The 18,846-nt window shown below is 25.7% G+C and overlaps 3 protein-coding genes and 1 pseudogene across 3 annotated transcripts in view; 1 reads left to right on the plus strand and 3 right to left on the minus strand.

The window, feature by feature from the left end:
- Positions 1-481: 481 nt before the first annotated feature.
- Positions 482-3,927, plus strand: LOC145964584 (uncharacterized; annotated as a pseudogene).
- LOC145964585 (aminopeptidase N-like) overlaps positions 1,644-18,846 on the minus strand; it is a 59,663-nt gene continuing 42,460 nt past the window's right edge. Inside the window, exons 2-6 of the mRNA XM_083087533.1 lie at positions 8,392-8,588; positions 7,970-8,263; positions 7,790-7,856; positions 7,432-7,527; positions 1,644-1,688 (exon numbers count right to left, since the gene is read on the minus strand). Of these exons, the coding sequence (XP_082943659.1) occupies positions 1,644-1,688; positions 7,432-7,527; positions 7,790-7,856; positions 7,970-8,263; positions 8,392-8,588 (699 nt within the window). The remainder of the gene's footprint in view (positions 1,689-7,431; positions 7,528-7,789; positions 7,857-7,969; positions 8,264-8,391; positions 8,589-18,846) is intronic.
- On the minus strand, positions 5,271-8,478 carry LOC145964586 (uncharacterized). Its single transcript, XM_083087534.1, has 5 exons — positions 8,462-8,478; positions 7,970-8,029; positions 7,790-7,856; positions 7,432-7,527; positions 5,271-5,408 (listed from the first exon to the last, which is right to left on the minus strand). The coding sequence occupies exons 1-5, from the start codon at positions 8,476-8,478 to the stop codon at positions 5,271-5,273; spliced, it is 378 nt and encodes a 125-aa protein (XP_082943660.1).
- On the minus strand, positions 9,682-17,006 carry LOC145964012 (aminopeptidase N-like). The gene is made up of 7 exons (XM_083086367.1): positions 16,467-17,006; positions 14,930-15,403; positions 13,659-13,842; positions 12,964-13,120; positions 12,456-12,537; positions 11,264-11,625; positions 9,682-9,835 (listed from the first exon to the last, which is right to left on the minus strand). The coding sequence occupies exons 1-7, from the start codon at positions 16,970-16,972 to the stop codon at positions 9,780-9,782; spliced, it is 1,821 nt and encodes a 606-aa protein (XP_082942493.1). The 5' UTR covers positions 16,973-17,006; the 3' UTR covers positions 9,682-9,779.

Genomic DNA, 18,846 nt, shown 5'->3' on the forward strand with positions numbered 1-18,846 from the left:
CGTAACCAATTAAGTGCTACAGCACCTTATTGCTGAGGCGCATACGATAAGTGCGGAAAACATTTTAAAAAACATATCTATTACAGTTTTACATTCTTTTCATGTGTGATAATCCATGTAATATTTTTTTTATTGAGATTACTTGAATAATAATATCATAATCAAAAGAAGAAAGATAAACAATGAGTAAGAACTCTCAATACCGTGTTCGAAAACATCGAGCACTGCAAACGGCGCGGAAAAAAGAAATTAAATATGTTAATGAAATAACTACCAGATCAAGTAACTTAGAAGATTATCTGTCGAACTCAGAAAGAAATAAAAATGGTAAATGTCTATTGATATTTTCTTATATGTATACAGGACATAACATGTTTTTTTTTATTCATATATAGCATAAATTATTTAATCTAAATAAAACATTGGAATTTACGAAAATGTAACAAATAAAATTATTTCAGAAATAAGCAATTCTGTTATTGCAACATTGGAAAATAATCAAAGAAGTTTCCGGCACGAAAATACAATTAGTGCGCGAACACAGGAATAAGTTCACTAGAATCACAAAATTCTGAGACTGACGAACCACAAAATTCTGAGATTGACGAACTACGTTCTTGGGCCATAGAATGTAACATCCAGCATAATCATCTGGATAAACTTTTGGCTATACTACGAAAGAATTTAATAACTGCTTTACCACATTCATCCACAACATTCTTACGGACATCTGAAGCTGAATATGAAATTGTAGATATGAAAGATAATGACAATCATCAAAATGGACAATTTGTATATTTTGGTATAAGGACAAAATTGCAAGAAATTATAGACAGCAAATTCTATCAAGATGATGTGATTAGACTTTTGATCAACGATCGATGGTATGCCTTTATCTGGGTCTGGAAGCACATCTTTCTGGCTAATTCTTTGTAAGATTTATTATCATTTGGACGTGTACAAACCCTTTATTGTCTGTATCTATTGCGGAAAAAGTAAACCTAAATTTGTTGAAAAATTTCTTAATCCGTTCATAAATGAAATTAATGAATTACACGCTAATGGAATTGTAATTGGAAAAATGACATATAAAGTTCAATTAATGGCATTTATTTGTGATACACCAGCTCGGGCATTTTTAAAATGTACTAAAGGTCACGGCGGCTATAGTGCTTGCGAACGTTGTACAATTCCAGGTGAACTGCTTAGAATAGGCAAAAGTTCTAAAATAATTTATCCGGGTGTAAAACATATAATTCGTACAAAACAATCATTTAATACAAGCAGATTCTGAACATCATATTGGTATTTCACCTTTACTCAACATAATTCCTGAAATAGATTTAACAAAAATATTTGTATTAGATCATATGCATTTATTTTTTAATGGGGTGATGAAAAAATTAATTAATTTTTGGATGAAAGGCTCATTAAAAATCAGATTGAGTTCACGGCAAAAAACAGAGATTTCACGAAGACTTTTGTCTTTTAACATACAGATGCCTGTTGAATTCCAACGGAAGCCAAGAGCAATATTTGATTATTTAAAATGGAAAGCAACTGAATTCCGATTCTTCTTATTGTACTGTGGCCCTGTTGTCTTACAAAATATACTTCCACAAAAATTATATGATCATTTTTTATTACTGTATGTCGCATGCAGAATCCTCTGCAGTGAAGAACTTGCACTAACACATAATAGCACAGCACAAAAGTATCTTCAAAAATTTGTTCTCTTATTACCACATCTGTATGAACCACAATCCCAAGTTATGAATATGCATAACTTGTTACGCGTGGCTGATGATGTAATAAATTTTAATTGCTCTTTAAGCAGAATAAGTTGCTTTCCTTTTGAAAGTACTCTTGGCGAGATTAAACGTATGCTTCGTACTCCTAATAAACCTTTGTCACAAATATGCCGCAGATTATACGAGAAAAATACAGTTACGAGTAAAAAGCTATCCATCATTTCTAATAAAATATTAAAAAAAGAAGTTGAAAATAATAATGTTTATGTAAAAAAGATTCAATGGAATTTTATGACGATAACAACGAAAAAAAAAGATAATATGGTACTATTAAATAATGGTATAATCATGGAAATAAAATCTATGCATTTTGATAAAGACGATGGCTCGCTTTTGAATTTAACTATTGAAGGGGAAATATGGAAGAAAAAAAAATTATTATATAAATTCCCTTGTAAGTCAAAGATACTTAAAACATGGCAACTTTCTATGGAATCTGATGGTATTGCTAAATACCCTTTAACGTATGTATCTTACAAATTACTTCGTTTACAATTTCCTATTGAATTACAGAAAAAGATACAATACTTTCTTTGTTATGCCCTTACTCCATTTACAATCTTAATCACACATAATAGAAAATAATCCTAAGCTTATAATTAGTAAGTAAACCTTATTATAAAATAAATAAAATTTAAATAAAAAGGCCTTATCATGCTCTACAAAGTAGGCCTTATTGAATCCTTATTTTTCTTATGTGATATCCTTCATAAATCCTTTCCAAAACATCCTTATCAAATCCTGATAAGGGCCTCATTAGACAAAAATAAGGAAACCTTTATTTTTCTTATGTGATATATCCTTCATAAATCCTTTCCTGGCCCTTATAAGTTAACCCTAATAAATAAGTATTTATAAAGTCAAAACATCCTTATCAAATCCTGATAAGGGCCTCATCAGAAAAAAATAAGGAAACCTTTTTTATGGTATCCATAATAAATAATGATCGGGATCTCATCAGGTTAAAATAAGGAAATCTTTTTTAAGGCATCCCTAATAAATAATGATCGGGGCCTCATGTTATGTAAGGACGTCCCTAACAAATTTCTGCACGGGAGGGGCCGAGTGGTGGGGGTTTGTTTTGACGCACCATAGTGGCCCATATCTACTAGTAACACCCCAGATAGCAAAGTCTGTAGAAAGCATATCATGCCAAGTGTCTGCTATCAACTAATGTTAGCAAAACGGCTGCAAATTTGGTACTGAAGCTGTTATTACCAATTAAGTTGACAAATTGATGTCAAAACTCGAACAGAGTCTGCTCACAGAATCTGACGCAGATTGGTGGCAGAAACCAAGCAGAATCTGCTAACATGACTTGATATCAGATTGTCGGCAAAAATCAAGCAGAATCTGCGTGCGCGCAATTTGACTGCAGATTGACAGCAGAAGTGGAACAGGGTTTGCATGCGTGATCTGATGGCAAATTGGCAACAATCTGCATTTGATTCGATAGTTCCTTCGCTTACCGCTATGTGATGTATTTTCTCGCAATCAAATTTCTGTCAGAAATATATATAAAGTCGCTATTATTAATAAAAGATCAAAAATATAGTAACTATTTCTATCACTTTAATTTCTGATATGTGATACAAGCAGATAAGATTCAGAATATTAAACTGATTGGAATCAATAGGATAAATGGATAATTATTCATTTACTGCCTATTTGAAGCATAAAGGAAGAATTTAATTCTAAATCAATTATATCTCAAGTTTTATAAGTTAAATTTAATTATTTTCACCATTTACTTTATTATTAATTTAATTAAATTGAGTCCTTTACTATGTGAGATATAACTACGATATAACATATTACATATTATATGTTGTATTAGAAGAAAATTGTAATTAACCGATAACTCGCCGATAATAGTCTTATTTAACATCTGTAGTAATTAATTTTATTGTATTTATATTACTTATTTATATGAATGACCAGAAGCTGCAGATTCTGCTCGGGATCTGCTGCCAATCTGCCGTCAGATTACGCGCGCGCAGATCCTGCTCGGTTTCTGCCGACAATTTGACATCAAGTGATGTTAGCAGATTCTGCTCGGTTTTTGCTAATAATCTGCTGTCAGATTCTGTGAGCAGGTTTTGCTAGCAAATCGTGAGCCTATTGCGGACATAACGGATGCCAATCTGCTAGCAACTTTTGTGGAAATCTGTCGCCAATCTGCTGGCAAATTGCGCGCATTTTGCTTACCGGGACTTTTTAATACAATGTTGATGCATGGTTTCGATTGCGATCAGTTTAAATAAAATTGGTACAGAGTCAATTCTGATGTATGATAATCATATATTAGACCGTTCACGATTATGATGACTATTATTATGACTATATATCATAGATAAATCTTAATAATCGACAAATCAAGTACCAGTATAGTATAGTTAGTAATATCAAAAATTAGTTTTGAACTTTGTAAATAATGTTTCGCAAAATTCTAAATAATGTTTTATGCAAATAATTACTGTATAAACATTAGACTATCCTTTTCTACATTTTGTACAATATATCTTCTTTCTCACAATTATATAATTACAATAACATTATGATAAATGAATAAAATAAAAATAATGAAATCAAAATTCTTTTTTCTTTTTTTTAACTTTGTAAAACTAAATTTATTTGATTTTATAATTCAAATTTAACTTTTCGAAACAAATCTGACATAAGATCATCTGTAAGTACTCGATTGACATAAAAGGAACTTGAAGATTGAACAAAAATTGTAAGAAAATTTGATAAAAACTCGTTTGAACATTGATATCTGTAATCATTGACAGTTTTAGAAATACAAAATGAATATAGAATAAATATAGAAAAATTCTTTGAGGGAGATACACCAATTACAATCATAATTATATTCTTACATATTTAGCATATACATAAGAGTATTTAAATTTTAAATGTTATATACTACACGAACAATACAGCTTATAACAATACTACTTATTATCATAATTACATTAATATGATAGCGTTTATGTCATAAATAATTGTAACATAGATTAGATTATAAAAATCAAAAGATGTACAATATTTAATTAATATTAATATTAATATTTTATATTATTACTTAATATTAATTTTATACATATATATACATGTGTGTGTGTGTGTGTGTGTGTGTGTGTGTGTGTGTGTGTGTGTGTGTGTGTGTGTGTGTGTGTGTGTGTGTGTGTGTAAGATCGAAATTTCAAAAATATCATGTATTAAACATAATATTACTTTATATCTATGGAATAGTGTTATTTGTATTATTATATCTTTACGAATCTAAACAAATAGTTTTTTCGAGCAACTATTCACGGTAAAATTTATATCTGGATGCAATTTAAAAGAATCCGTGAAAACACTTTATTTTTAATATTTATAGAAGAATAAAAATAAAAATATTATAAAAATTATTTATAATGAAACTTATAAAATAAATTGATTCTTCTTACATTCTTACATAATTTCCTGAAAACGACTCAAATGTCTTAAGATTTCGGATTTGCGGAATTCTATCTTGTCATCAATTAATAAATTTATAATTATATTGGATGTCTCCTCCGGATTGTGAGAAACTAGTGTCACGCAATTAATCTAAAATATTTATGTATTGATTAATAAATACATTTTCATTAATAAATAATAAATTCTTTTCATAAAACAAAAATATGATACAGTATTCCTTCTGGTTCATGATTGAAGTAAGTATACACAGAGTGCCCTAAAATCGCCATTCTTCCTCTTAGTGGCTGAGTCAAGAACATTTTAAGATAAAATTCTTAATACAAAATTCTTAAATCATTTCAAGACGAAGATTTGAATACAATAATGTTGAATCTATAGTTTTTAAGCGGGAAAAAATTATATTTTACCAATAACAGAGTTTTTGCGCAATAAATCAGACACAACACATGTGAAAAAAGAATGAAAGGAATACCTTTTTTATAATATATAATATTTCAATTACCATATACATTTACAAAAGTATTGTCATTATATATTTTCTCGCTTCTATACGTATTGCGATAATATATTCTTTTCATGAATAACGTAAGAATTAAAGGTCTCTCAAAAATGATTTAAATAAAAATTTGCGACATATTTCAATTTCAGCTGTCAAAATGATCGATCATTATTTCCATGAAAGCGTCTATTATGTTACACTGCGAGATCAATAAATTGTAATAAAATTATGCTTGACATTTATTTATTTCACATTTCGGAATGATCGCAATGAAATACAAATTGCAATCATTTCAGTAGAAATTAAATCAATGAATTTTATTTCACTTAAACCATTTTTGAGATACTTTTTATTCTTGCATCTATTATTCTTAAAAAGAATATGCTAATGTAATACGTACAGGAGCGAAAAACATAAAATGAGAATATTATTGTAAATTTATACTAATAATATAAAAACAGAGCATTCATAGGGTCATTTCGGTAAATGTTTACTTTACTTTACTTTACGTCACACTTCTCGAAAAATTTTTATTTTCACATATGTTGTAGAGGATACATTCCTAAGTAATACACCGTTTGAATTTTGTGGCGCTCTCTCTTCGAGATATGCAATTTTGAAATTTTATACTTACTTGTATTATCTTTTCGTTAGTTTCTAAATATGTTTATATTTTTCTGTTTACATTTCCCGAGGTCATCTTCCTGAATAACTTTCAGAAGGTTTTAGCCGCTTATTGTTATTTATTAAATAGTTATTAACAAAAAAAGTTTCAAGAATAGAATATAATTTTATCACATCGTGTATGTTTAAGAAGAAATATAGACACACACACACACACACGCGCGCGCGGGAGGTGCAAGGCGGGCCTTCTGCCTCCCTCCCGCAACCACCCCGCCGGTAGGGGACGCATTACGAAGAGTTCAATCACAATGGATATATGCTGTAAGTTGTAAAGCGAGGTCCATCTTGACTACCGGCGGGGTGGTTGCGGGAGGGGGGCCAAAGGCCCCCCTTGCACCCCCCCCCGCGCGCGCGCGCGCGCGTGTGTGTGTGTGTGTACACATACATATTTCTATAGCTTAGTGACATGGAAGTCACAACGAGCAAACGTAAACAAAAAAATATAAACACACAAAGAAAATATAATATGAAACCGTGATGAACAAATGTAAACAAAAAATGTAAATATATAAATAGGATATAACGAAAAGATAATATAAAAGTGTGAAACTTCAAAAGTGCATATCTCAGGAACGAAGAGAGAACGCCGCAAAATTCAAACGGTGTATTACTTAGGAATGTATCCTCTACAACATATGTGAAAATAAAAATTTTTCGAGAGGTGTGACGTAAAGTAAACATTTACCGTCATTTTTTTCACGTGTCATTTAATAGTGCCTTAACGCATGAAATATCAATTCAATTCGTAAAATGTAATCGCTTCTCGTTTGAAAAATATTATGGCATAGACATTTTTGTATTAGGATTTTTGTTTTAAAATATTTCAAAGAATCTGCCATTAAGAGAAAATACGGTTTTAGAATATGTGTATATTTTAGAATATGTGTATATGGCATAAAAGCGAAAATAAAAATACTTAATAATAAGAAATAGTAGATAAATAAATATATTTGTGTTTCAAAAATTTACCTTTAATACTTTATCAAGTTTATCACAAAATAACTGTTGGACCAAAACATGTTCATCAGTTACTTTTTTATTAAAACCATGTACAAACTCACTTATCTGAAACAAATTTCAATATTAGTTTGTTAATAATTAATGATTTAATCTTGCGTTATCATTCAATTTTTGCGAAAATCAAATGTAATATAATTTTGTATTTTTAGTACAATTAATCCAAGAAAGTTGTTCTATAATTAAGATTTTATATTTATAAATAAATTTAATATTTATAAATATGTTTACAATTAGTTTGTAAATCAATTAACGTTTGTTATAAAACATCGGTAAATTATAATACATTATTCAAGTTTACAAAGTTTACCTGATTAAGTTGTTCCACAGAATATATATGATTAATAATGTCAATTAATGTTGCAACAATGTATTCTCTATAAATAAAATATAATAAACTTATAATTAATATATATGATAATCTTTTTGCGATACATGTATTATGAATTTATGAATAAAATTACAAAAAAAAAGATATCACATATATTACCTGGGTATCTTCTTTAAATTCCTTAATATAAAATCAAGTATTTCCTTATTATTTGCATGCCTTGCAATGATATAATGAAAATCATTAAAAACATTTTTTTTTCCTTTAATGTAATCATTGAATAACATTTCTATATATTTGATAATAACAGCAGAATCACCGGAACAAGCAAGGGATTTCGAAGTTATTTCGTTAGGATTCTTAATATGTATATTCCATACTTTGTTCCAAATACTACTGCTAGCTCCCATTAAACCGTTACAGAACGTCCAATCTCTCCACCAAGGCAAAAGTCTACGATATTCAGAAGAAAATTCAAAATCTGTTAGAGGAATTTAGTTCAAAGACTTAGGAATCTCTTATTATTCATCAAGCATGAATGAAGAAAAAAATTATGAAAATTGAAATTGTAGAAAAATTACTTATTTGTTTTAGTATTCGTGAGATATTGTTGCAATTTGATTTCGGCTGTTTTCGTGCAATTTAATGCACCGAGAATACATGCCCATTTAGTAGCTTCTTGTTTTAAGCAGTCAATTAAATCGTCAGTTTTCTCGTTAAGTTTTTTATTATAATTGATGTTTTGAAGAAGTCCATTCAAACTGTTCAAGATTTTCGTCTAAAAATAAAACAAAACTATATATATTTTACTGGTTATTTATAGAAAATTGTAATGCTTGAAGAAATACGATATTAATAAATCTTCGCTATTTGATAAAGAAAATGAATATAATATTATTCTAAAATTTCTCAATCTCTTTAAATCATTATAAAAAAATGCAGCGTTTGCGTATATACGTAACAAAAACTTACACACACATAAAAATACACACACACACACAAATACATATATACACACATGTACGTACTTACAGATGTATTTCTAAAACAATACAAGAAGATTCAGATAAGAAATGTGTTAATAAGAGTCAAACGCATAACCAGGTGCAAGTAAGTTATCTAAAAATTTATTTCATTATTTTAAACATTTCAATCTTCTTTTTTTGAAATCATTCTTAGCAAATCTAACACTAAGCCATGAAAATATTGATTTGATTTTTTGGTTTTTAATAGTATTTAATTGATTTTAATAATATCGTTATTGATTTTGATATGTCTCTATTAAGATGAAAAAGTTATTCCAAAATAATCGGACATTGAAAATAGTAAATGTAATCACAAATGAAATGAAGAACGAGATTCGAAAAACGGATTCATTATAATCATTCATGCTATAAAATAACTGTTCATTCATTCAATTTTCCATACTTACGCGTATACATACATATACACACTCATATATACATATACATTTTGTATAAATTACTCTAAGTTACTGTTTTAAGTTAGAGTAATTTATACAAATAATATAATTTATACTGTTTAAGTAGTTACACACATGTGAAGCAGTATTAAAAGTTAGCTATAATAATTGATTAATACATGAAAAATGAATATTTTGTATGCTACAATATGTACAAAATGTAACATTTTTATTAACAAAAAAGTAGAGAGAAAGAGAGAAAGAGAGAGAGAGAGAGAGAGAGAGAGAGAGAGAGAGAGAGAGAGAAAGAGAGAGAGTTTACCTTGATAACATTAAATTTTTCATCTTGAAATGGAAAGATGCTTGATATGTCTTCGAGAGCTTTAAACATGGGATACCATGCGATATAATCTGTCTCTCGAGATAAATATTTCGTGAGTTCCAAGAATATAGAAAAATTAAGTGTGCCTGCCTTCACGAAGTAATATGCATCATCAATGATTTGAGCTCGATTGAGAACATGTATATTTATATATTTCGTAGATTTCAGATATCTCGCAATATTTTGCCAATTCTTGGTTCGTAATTAACACGATAATATCCTGTAGATGTTGCAATTGGTGTATAGAAAAATATTTCTTGGATTAATAACTTCTCTTAATTAAATATATTAAATCATTTCTAAATTTTTCTATTTTCTTATATTATATATAATATTATGATATTATAGTCGATAATTAAGTATTTTTATAACTATATTTTATATCTCTTGCACATCACCTATATCTTTTTGCATTTATCACGAAAAGATAAATAAAATTTCTCCGTCTTATTCAATTTTTGCATAATTATAGGATGTGCAAATATTTAATTTTTATATAAAAATAAGGTAATACGAAAATTAATAAATATAATTATTATTTATGTATACTATTTATGTAGTCATATATTAAATATATGATATATGTATGTATAATATTATGAAAATGTATATTTTATGAAAATTGAGTTTATATTTTGTTATGTGCCGACATATTATATATTTTAGAGTTTAAAAGATTATTTCTAGAAATTTTAATAAAAGTCTCCCATTTTTAAGCTTAATGTAATAACAAAAAATTATTGTATTTTGAATAAAAAAATATACTACCTATTCAGGGTGTCTCACATAACTTTCATACAATATTTTAATAACGTATTTTGGATGTAAAATAGAAAGTCAGAAATCCTAACACGAAAATGTTGAAGCAACAATAATTTTTAAGTTACAAATGATCAAAGTTTACCATGATATTGCATAGAATTTGCGCGTTCAATTACGTAACTACATTTATACACTGATTTTACAGTTGTTATTTATTTCTAAAGCAGTTAATAAATAAATTAATTTTCATAAGCGTTTTTCCGATTAAAGAAAAATAACCCGTCTTTTTTAAACAATATTTCTTAAATATGCCGAGATATAATATTTAATTCCATATAATTGTAATAATTAATCAATCATTTAAATTATTATATGTATAAGAATAAAATTTTAAATATTTTATTTACCACAATTATAATTCGTTAATATTATATGATCAACATACTTAATACATATAAAAACAATAAAATCAGGTGCAGTAATAATCAATATCACTTAATTTATAAAAATTAATAACAAATGACAGATCAGTAAGCGCATGTATAATTACAAAGCTGTGCGCGTCTGCGTACATATAAATTCCATGCGATATCATTACATTTTGATTGCTTATAATTTAATAATTATTGCAACCTAAAATTTTTATATTAAAATTTCATCTTTAGAATACATTATAGTACAGAATACGTTATAGTACATTAAAGTATTGTACTGAGATTGTGAAAAATTTTGCATATATTATAATAAATTTAAGAGAATTTCGTAAAGTTATAATGGTACGTTATTCACAAAACTTTGCGTAAGGGAAAAAATTTAGAACATTATAAACCATTATTTATAATAAACACTTAATTCTTCAGTTATCAATCATAAAATAAATATTTACCAATTTGTTGTAAATTAATTATGTACCATTCATCCTCTTCAACAAAAAAGTGAAGAGATTTATTATAATAATTTTTGCGTGAGATCCACTCATGATAATATGTGTTCTTGGATATTGTAAAATCGGGTTTTATCTGCTTAGTTATTGTTACAGGTATCCACCAAATATGTGTCAGATTTAAACTGTCGTAATTTTCTATTTCTATTTTCAAGTCAGGAATTTCATTTTTAACTTTCAATACAGGATAATGTTTCTGTTTCGCCCAAGAATCCATCATATTTTTTATAATAAGAAATTTCATATCTTTTTCTCTATCATAGACAGTCTGCATATCGTTGTAGAAATTATCGAGTGTTGCAGATCTAAACATATTAAATTTAATATTTTATATTGTTGACTACAATAAACAAATATTTCTTTTAATTTAGAAAAAAACATATAAATTCATTAATTAAATTGCATATGTGTATTAATACTTTCTATATGTTATATATTATGTTACTTTTATATAACTTTTTATTCAGGTTTATCGTTGGATGATGTTGTTAAGTTTATATAATATACAAAAATAGGCGAATATGTACAAGAAGTTCATCGTGAGCAACCGGTGACGTATGGAATACAAAACATGTTAATTTATAATTTAATTTATAATAATAAAAAACTGATTTTATAATTATCACATTGGAATATAATGTGGTGGAAATCATTGAAATTATAAAAAAAGTTTGAAATCATTTTTAAGTGCTCAAATACTGCAAAAGAACTCTTCGTAAAAATACAAAAGTTGCAAAATATCGGAAATGCAAAACGGTAGTTCGATTTTTTGATAATATAATTATAAATATAATATAAAGTAGAATATTTGAAGCAATTTATAAATTCTATTTATGAATCCCATTTTATGATATCTAAAACCAATTAGTGGCTTTCCTCACTCATGGGAATTGTTAAATATTTTTAGAGTTCGGAGGGAACATTCTTTTTTAATTTGACTCGTTAAAGATAATATAAAATAAAAAAGTATTATTCAGATAATTAAATTTTATGGAACCTATATTATGCATTATATGCATGTGCTTTTTATGTTTTACCGTAGAATATTACTATAGTTGTTTTATACTGTGCTACTAAGTCTCATCTATACGTGTTTACTTCTATTTCTATAATATATAATTATTGTATTGCTTACTTTGTTTCATAGAATTTCTCAATTCCTTTTCTAAATATTTCATGAGTGAGAACATGTTGCAACATGCGTAATATAGCAGGACCTACAACGAAAAAAAACAATGCATATAAATGAATATGTTTATATTATAAAATGCAAGTGTATATGTTATACTATAAAATATAAGAGTGTATAAGTTTATATTAAATTTACTTCAGAATTTACTTCCACACTTAAATTTGTCAAAAGCATATCTGATTTTTCTATACAAAATAATATAGTTTTATATCCTCTTTCTTATAATTTTACATCTTTTTTTGTACAAGAAGGTATGATTTTATATCTTTATTTATTATTGTCTTACATCTCTTTATTGTAACAAAATTAATATGTACGTAAATTAATATGTAAATACGTAAATTGCGAGAAAGTAATTTTAATTTAACTTTCTTATTGATTCGTGATATTTACGACTTTATGACATTTATGACTTTATGGGGACATTCATTTATTATTTATTCAATCTTACCTTTTGTATAATAGGAAAAAGAAAGTAGTGAATGAATTTCGGAGGGCTTGTTGATCTCTGATGAAAGAGGCATCATAATGGAATAAGTGTCTAAACGGAGAGATTCTTGTTGCGTCTGCACTACGAATAAATCCGAAGTACGAAAATCCGCAAAATACTAGTAACAAAAAATTTAATCGGATCAAAGAATTTTTAAACAGAAAAATACGTTTTTCATATATGTTATATTAGTTTGTTTCGTGTACATTACTACGATTTCTATTATTTTCATTAATAATATCTATTGTTTGCAATGCATTGTGCTATTTGTGTAAGGAGAGCTTTTTTATATTTTAAATACAAAAAGAGCCACCAAAAAATATCCTTTAAATATATATGTAATTTATTTAGATATAAGATTAAATATCATTGAAGTCATTTAAAAAAAACTTGATACAAGTTTTCTTTCTATATTATGGAAAAATGCAGTTCTGCCAAAATTATTATATATATTTTAAATTTTGTATATTTTATATTTTTGTATTTTTTATAATTAAAATATAAAAATATAAACTATTTAGATCATTGTTATTTACAGACTAATAAAATGTTAAGATCTTTTTCATTGTGTGAAGAATCATTTTGTATTTAATAACCTAACCATAAACAAAATATATTATATATAAAAAAGAACATTATATATAAAAAAAAAGAACCTTATCAAGAACATCTATTCCGAGCAACGTAGAAATACCCTGGTTTAACCAATGATGCGACCACCACGATGGACTGACTGTATTATCAAACCATTGATGTGCTATTTGGCGAGCAATTAAACATGCCACCTCTATTTTATGCGCAAGAGAATCTATTTTTTCGTCATAGATAATAGCTGTTTCTCTGAAAATTATTTATTAATAATAAAAATATTATTTATCTCTATTTAAAATATGTAGTATAATAAGGTATTGTTCCTATAATATTATACATGTTACATTAAGTATATTTCATGAAATTAATAATAAGATACGTGTGCGAAAATTTATCAAACATATCTTTGTTTTGAAGGTCATGTGATATAGATTTGATATTTAAAAAAAACTTAAAAATTAAATACACACAAATAATAATATTAATTCACAAAATTGTTATATAATTTGTTAAAATAAAAAAAAATCATACACTTTTATGTATAATGGTATAAAGGTAAATTTTATCAAGGAATAAACAAATTACTTATTTTTATTTTATATTATATTATATATATTATATTATTTTATTTTATATTAATATGTGGGCCTACAAATTATCAAATATTCTATTTTTTTAATTATAAAATATTATATTTTTTGTATAAAAAACGCTTGTAAAATATTTTTTTCCGTTCAAAATAAGATCAATTGCACAGTGAATTCACATTTATATCATAAATACATGTAATATTACTGCCTTGAAGTACTAAATATGTTAATTCACATTCTGCTGCTTTTTTAAGTTGCTTATAAAATACCATAAATTTTAACAACAGACTTTGAGGTAATTTTAAAATTTTATTTTAGATAGATATTGTGTATGTAACATATCTGATAAAAATAAAATGAAAACAGCAAATATATATTTAAAATCATATTTTAATATCATTTGAATGAATACGTCATTCTTATATAAAATCAATAACTTTATAAATGTGTACGTTATATTAAAATATAATAAAATAATAAAATATATTTTATGTATTATCGTATTTATTGATATCAATTTCATTATAATATAAAATGTATATTATAATATGTATATATATAAAAATAATATAATAAAATGTATATATATTATTCTCTTTTGACAATTATAATAAAATGTATGTATATTTTTTCTCTTTTGAAAATATCTAATTATAAATGCGAAACATAAGTATTTTTTAAATAAATTATAATCTTCTATATTCTATTTATTATTATTATTTTTTTACTCTACTTATCTGTATTACCTGTAAAGAATGAAACCCCATTTTCCTATGGCATCATATCGAAGACTCGGCATGAAGACATGTTGAATTGTCGAAATCTCAAAATTCTTCAAATTATTTTCGGAATATATTGTACTTTTTTTAACAACCTTTATCGCGAATGATATTTGAGAAAGAATTCTATTCCATATAATTATGTTAGATAAACCATTACTCGAGCGATTATGAAAGGAAAGAAGAAATTTAAACCATTTCTCTGTCAATAGACAAAATGCCACTTGATAAGTGGAAATATTAGGAGTGATATCGAAATGCGTCCATTGCATTTTGCTATTAATTAAATGAATTTTTGTTTTATTATCCATATTCGATACGACTATATATTCTTTATGATGTTTTATTGAAATGTTAAAAGTTGCTTTGAATTTCGGTTCGTCCCAACATGGAAATATTTGTCGAGCGCCAATTGTCTGGAAATGTGTTGCGTACAACCATCTACAACATTTTAACAATAAACCTCATATGTATAACGCAAAATTATTTCTATATCAATCATACATTTAATCGTTGCATTAAAAACACAGGCCTGCGAGGGTCAGTGACAAAAAGCGAACTAGATAAATCTGATAGATTTTTTGATACTGATAACGAATCTGGCTGCAGAATTTCCCCAACACGTCAGGTTTTCGAATAATTTATTAAATAATGGCAATTTCGGCAAATTTTATGAATTTATTATGGAAGAACCTAATTTTTTGAAATATTTCTGTCAATGGCATCGTATAGTACTAGTCTTGACCTTCCAAATCCATTTTCGATTGTAGCACACGATTTTTTTTCGCTGCTCTGCTTTTTGTAACTAACAAAATCTAAAATTTTGCAGGCCTATGAAATTAATACAAAGTGGAAAATATATTTATATGAAACTCATGAATATAATGTAATACTATATAAAACACACATGTATTTTTTGAATAATAATAGTTTAATCTATGATCTATTTTTCTATTCGATAAAGTTACATATACTTTACATAGCTTTATCATAAAATTAAAAGTTGTTTTTTAAGAATAATACATATTTTAGCATACTTCATTATTATTATTATTATTATTATATTATTCTTATATTATCATTATATTGTATTAATATGTTGTTGTTACTATATATTTTTTATTATAACATATAATGATATTTTTTTATATTGTACTACAAATATTTATGTAATGCTCAATTATATTACAACATACTCAAGTAATAGCTCTAAAATATGTAATTTAATAATGAATTGTATAATTATATAGTAATCTAAAAATATTTAAAATATTTAAAATTTTCTCTCTCAAACACAAACATATGCATCTCAATCTATAATATCTAAATTTTGCGAAGAAAAAGTATATTACGTAACAATAAATAAAAAAATATGAAGCAAAAATATGATAAGCAGTAAAATTTGAAAAAAGTTTTAATACAAAATGAAATAGTAATCAATAATATTTTGTATAATGATAAAACATACATGTTTTCAAAGTTTTTATGTTCACTATTTACTCACGTTTTATGTCCTGTGCGGTCTACATAAGAATTCTTAAAGATACTTTCATTATTATCATTTAAGAATCCGGTGAAATTCATAATCAAGGAGTAATTTCCACTTGGTATTACTTCGTTAAAATGGAAGATGTGAATGTGACTTTCATTATTATATGTATTATACTGTGGAATATAATGTTTTTGTTTAATCCGTGATTTTTCAAGCAATGGATTTATTAAAATTGCATAATTTATTTCTATTTGCGGTTTCTGGGCGTGCAAACTTATGGTGCCTGTTGGATGATAAATGTTGAGGTAAACATGGCATTTGCCAATGAAATTTGTTGTTTCTAATTTGTCATATGGCAATAACATGATGTGAATGTCATAATGATATGATATTATATAATCCGGTAAAAATGGATTTGTCAAATCCATATAATTCTCCTCGGAAAAAGATGCTGTCTCACTGATGAATATTAATATAATATATAATAATGTGATAAACAACAATTTGAAGCATATCATATTGAGTCTCTCGTTCCAGATATCTGTAAAGGAAAGAATAGTTTTTTTCTTTAGTACTAAAAGCATATTATAATAAAATCAGAATTCTTCATTTTCTCTTGTGTGTGATTTTACTAATTTAAATTTGATAACACTCATAATGTAACACTCATAATATTATGTTTCTCTTACATACGAATTGCTAAATACATTCCAACAATTAGGACATTTTAAGTGTGATTCTCTTAGTAGAAATGTTTCGTTATATTTTTTAATTGATAATTAACCGTCAAAGAGTTTAAACTTTTGCGCATAATTTAACATTTCAAAATTTATCTTTTATTAATAAAAAAATCACATTACAAAACATTTTATTTTATTTTATTAAATTATTCTGTTTTTGAGCAAATAAAAATGTTTGTTAAACTTATATTCATGGATAGAAAAAAGATTTAACTATGTTTTATCATATTTTAAAACAAAAATCTTAAACTAATGTAGTTCATAAATTATTATTATTATATTATTATTACTATTATATTATTATTATTATTATTATTAATCATTATTATTATAATTTTATTATAATATTATTATTATTATATTATTATTATATTATTATTATATAATATTATTATTATAATTCATTAATTGAAAAATTTTTGTTTCTTTCATTTCATTTTCAATCTGACATTTTAATATTTAAGCAGTCAAATTACTCTCTCTTGAAAATTTTTAATCTATAGTTTTGTCGAAAGCAAAAAACTCTTCTATTAATCCTTTAAATGAGATACTTTATTTGTTTTTTATTTAATTAAGGTACAAAATACACACGTAAGCTCAATTCTGATACGAATTAAATTTATCGAAATATTCTAATATCCATAACCTTGAGGAAATTGAAATTGAAAATAGGAATAAAATTTGAATTCTGACCAATATTTATAATAAAATATTTCAGTTTTGGACTAGGAATCATGTAGTATAAGATTTGCCTGCCTGTTGTATTTAATGTTGACATGTTTTCGAAGTCATGTAATTGTTGACATATTTTCAAAGTCATATAATTTAAACTTAAACTTTTTTCACTTATGTGTAACCGGCATTACTTATCTTGTATTATATCCATGCTCGATCGTTATTACTTATTTATAGCATATTTTATTGATGTTATATATATATATATAACATCAATATATATATATATAGTATTTATTATTAAAAATTTTTTGAAGACAAATTTAGTCTATCTCTTTCTTTAAATGTCGCCTTATAAAAGATTCAAATAAAAAATCATGTACAGACTAGCAGCTAGCGATTATTTTGTTCATATGTTAATACAATTTATTAACAAAAAAGTTAATATTTGCGAGAAGCACTATATAATTTAAAGTTTATACTTTATATATAATAGTTATACATTTAACATAATGTTCGAAAAATTTATGTATATAATTTATTTTATTTGTTATATTGTAACTTATATAGAAGATTAAGTAAATTTCATTAAATAATTGCTAACATTATGAAATGTCTTTCTTTTTTTTTCTTTAATATATATAAAATATATCATGATTTTAATTTCTAAAAAAAATTTTTTTTATCGTAAATTTTAGATTTGAAATTATTTAAATTCAAAGTTAGTACAAAATGTTACATTTTTGAAGTTATTCACATTTTATTAATAATTTCATTAATGTTGAAAACGATAAGCTGTAGAAAATAAAATCGTCAAACTTGCTTTTTAACTAATTTATATTGTATTTTCTATATACATTTTGCATTTTTATAAGTGTATAAATACTTTTCTGCAGTAACTTACCTTATTATATTGAAATTGTAGTAGATTAAGATATAATTACTTGTTGAAAGTAATTGCAATTAGCACAGTATTA

The sequence above is a fragment of the Camponotus vicinus genome, unplaced genomic scaffold, assembly GCF_025532165.1.
Source record: "Camponotus vicinus isolate PSW18456_S1 unplaced genomic scaffold, iyCamVici1.0 SCAF_13, whole genome shotgun sequence".
Classification (NCBI taxonomy): Eukaryota; Metazoa; Arthropoda; class Insecta; order Hymenoptera; family Formicidae; genus Camponotus; species Camponotus vicinus.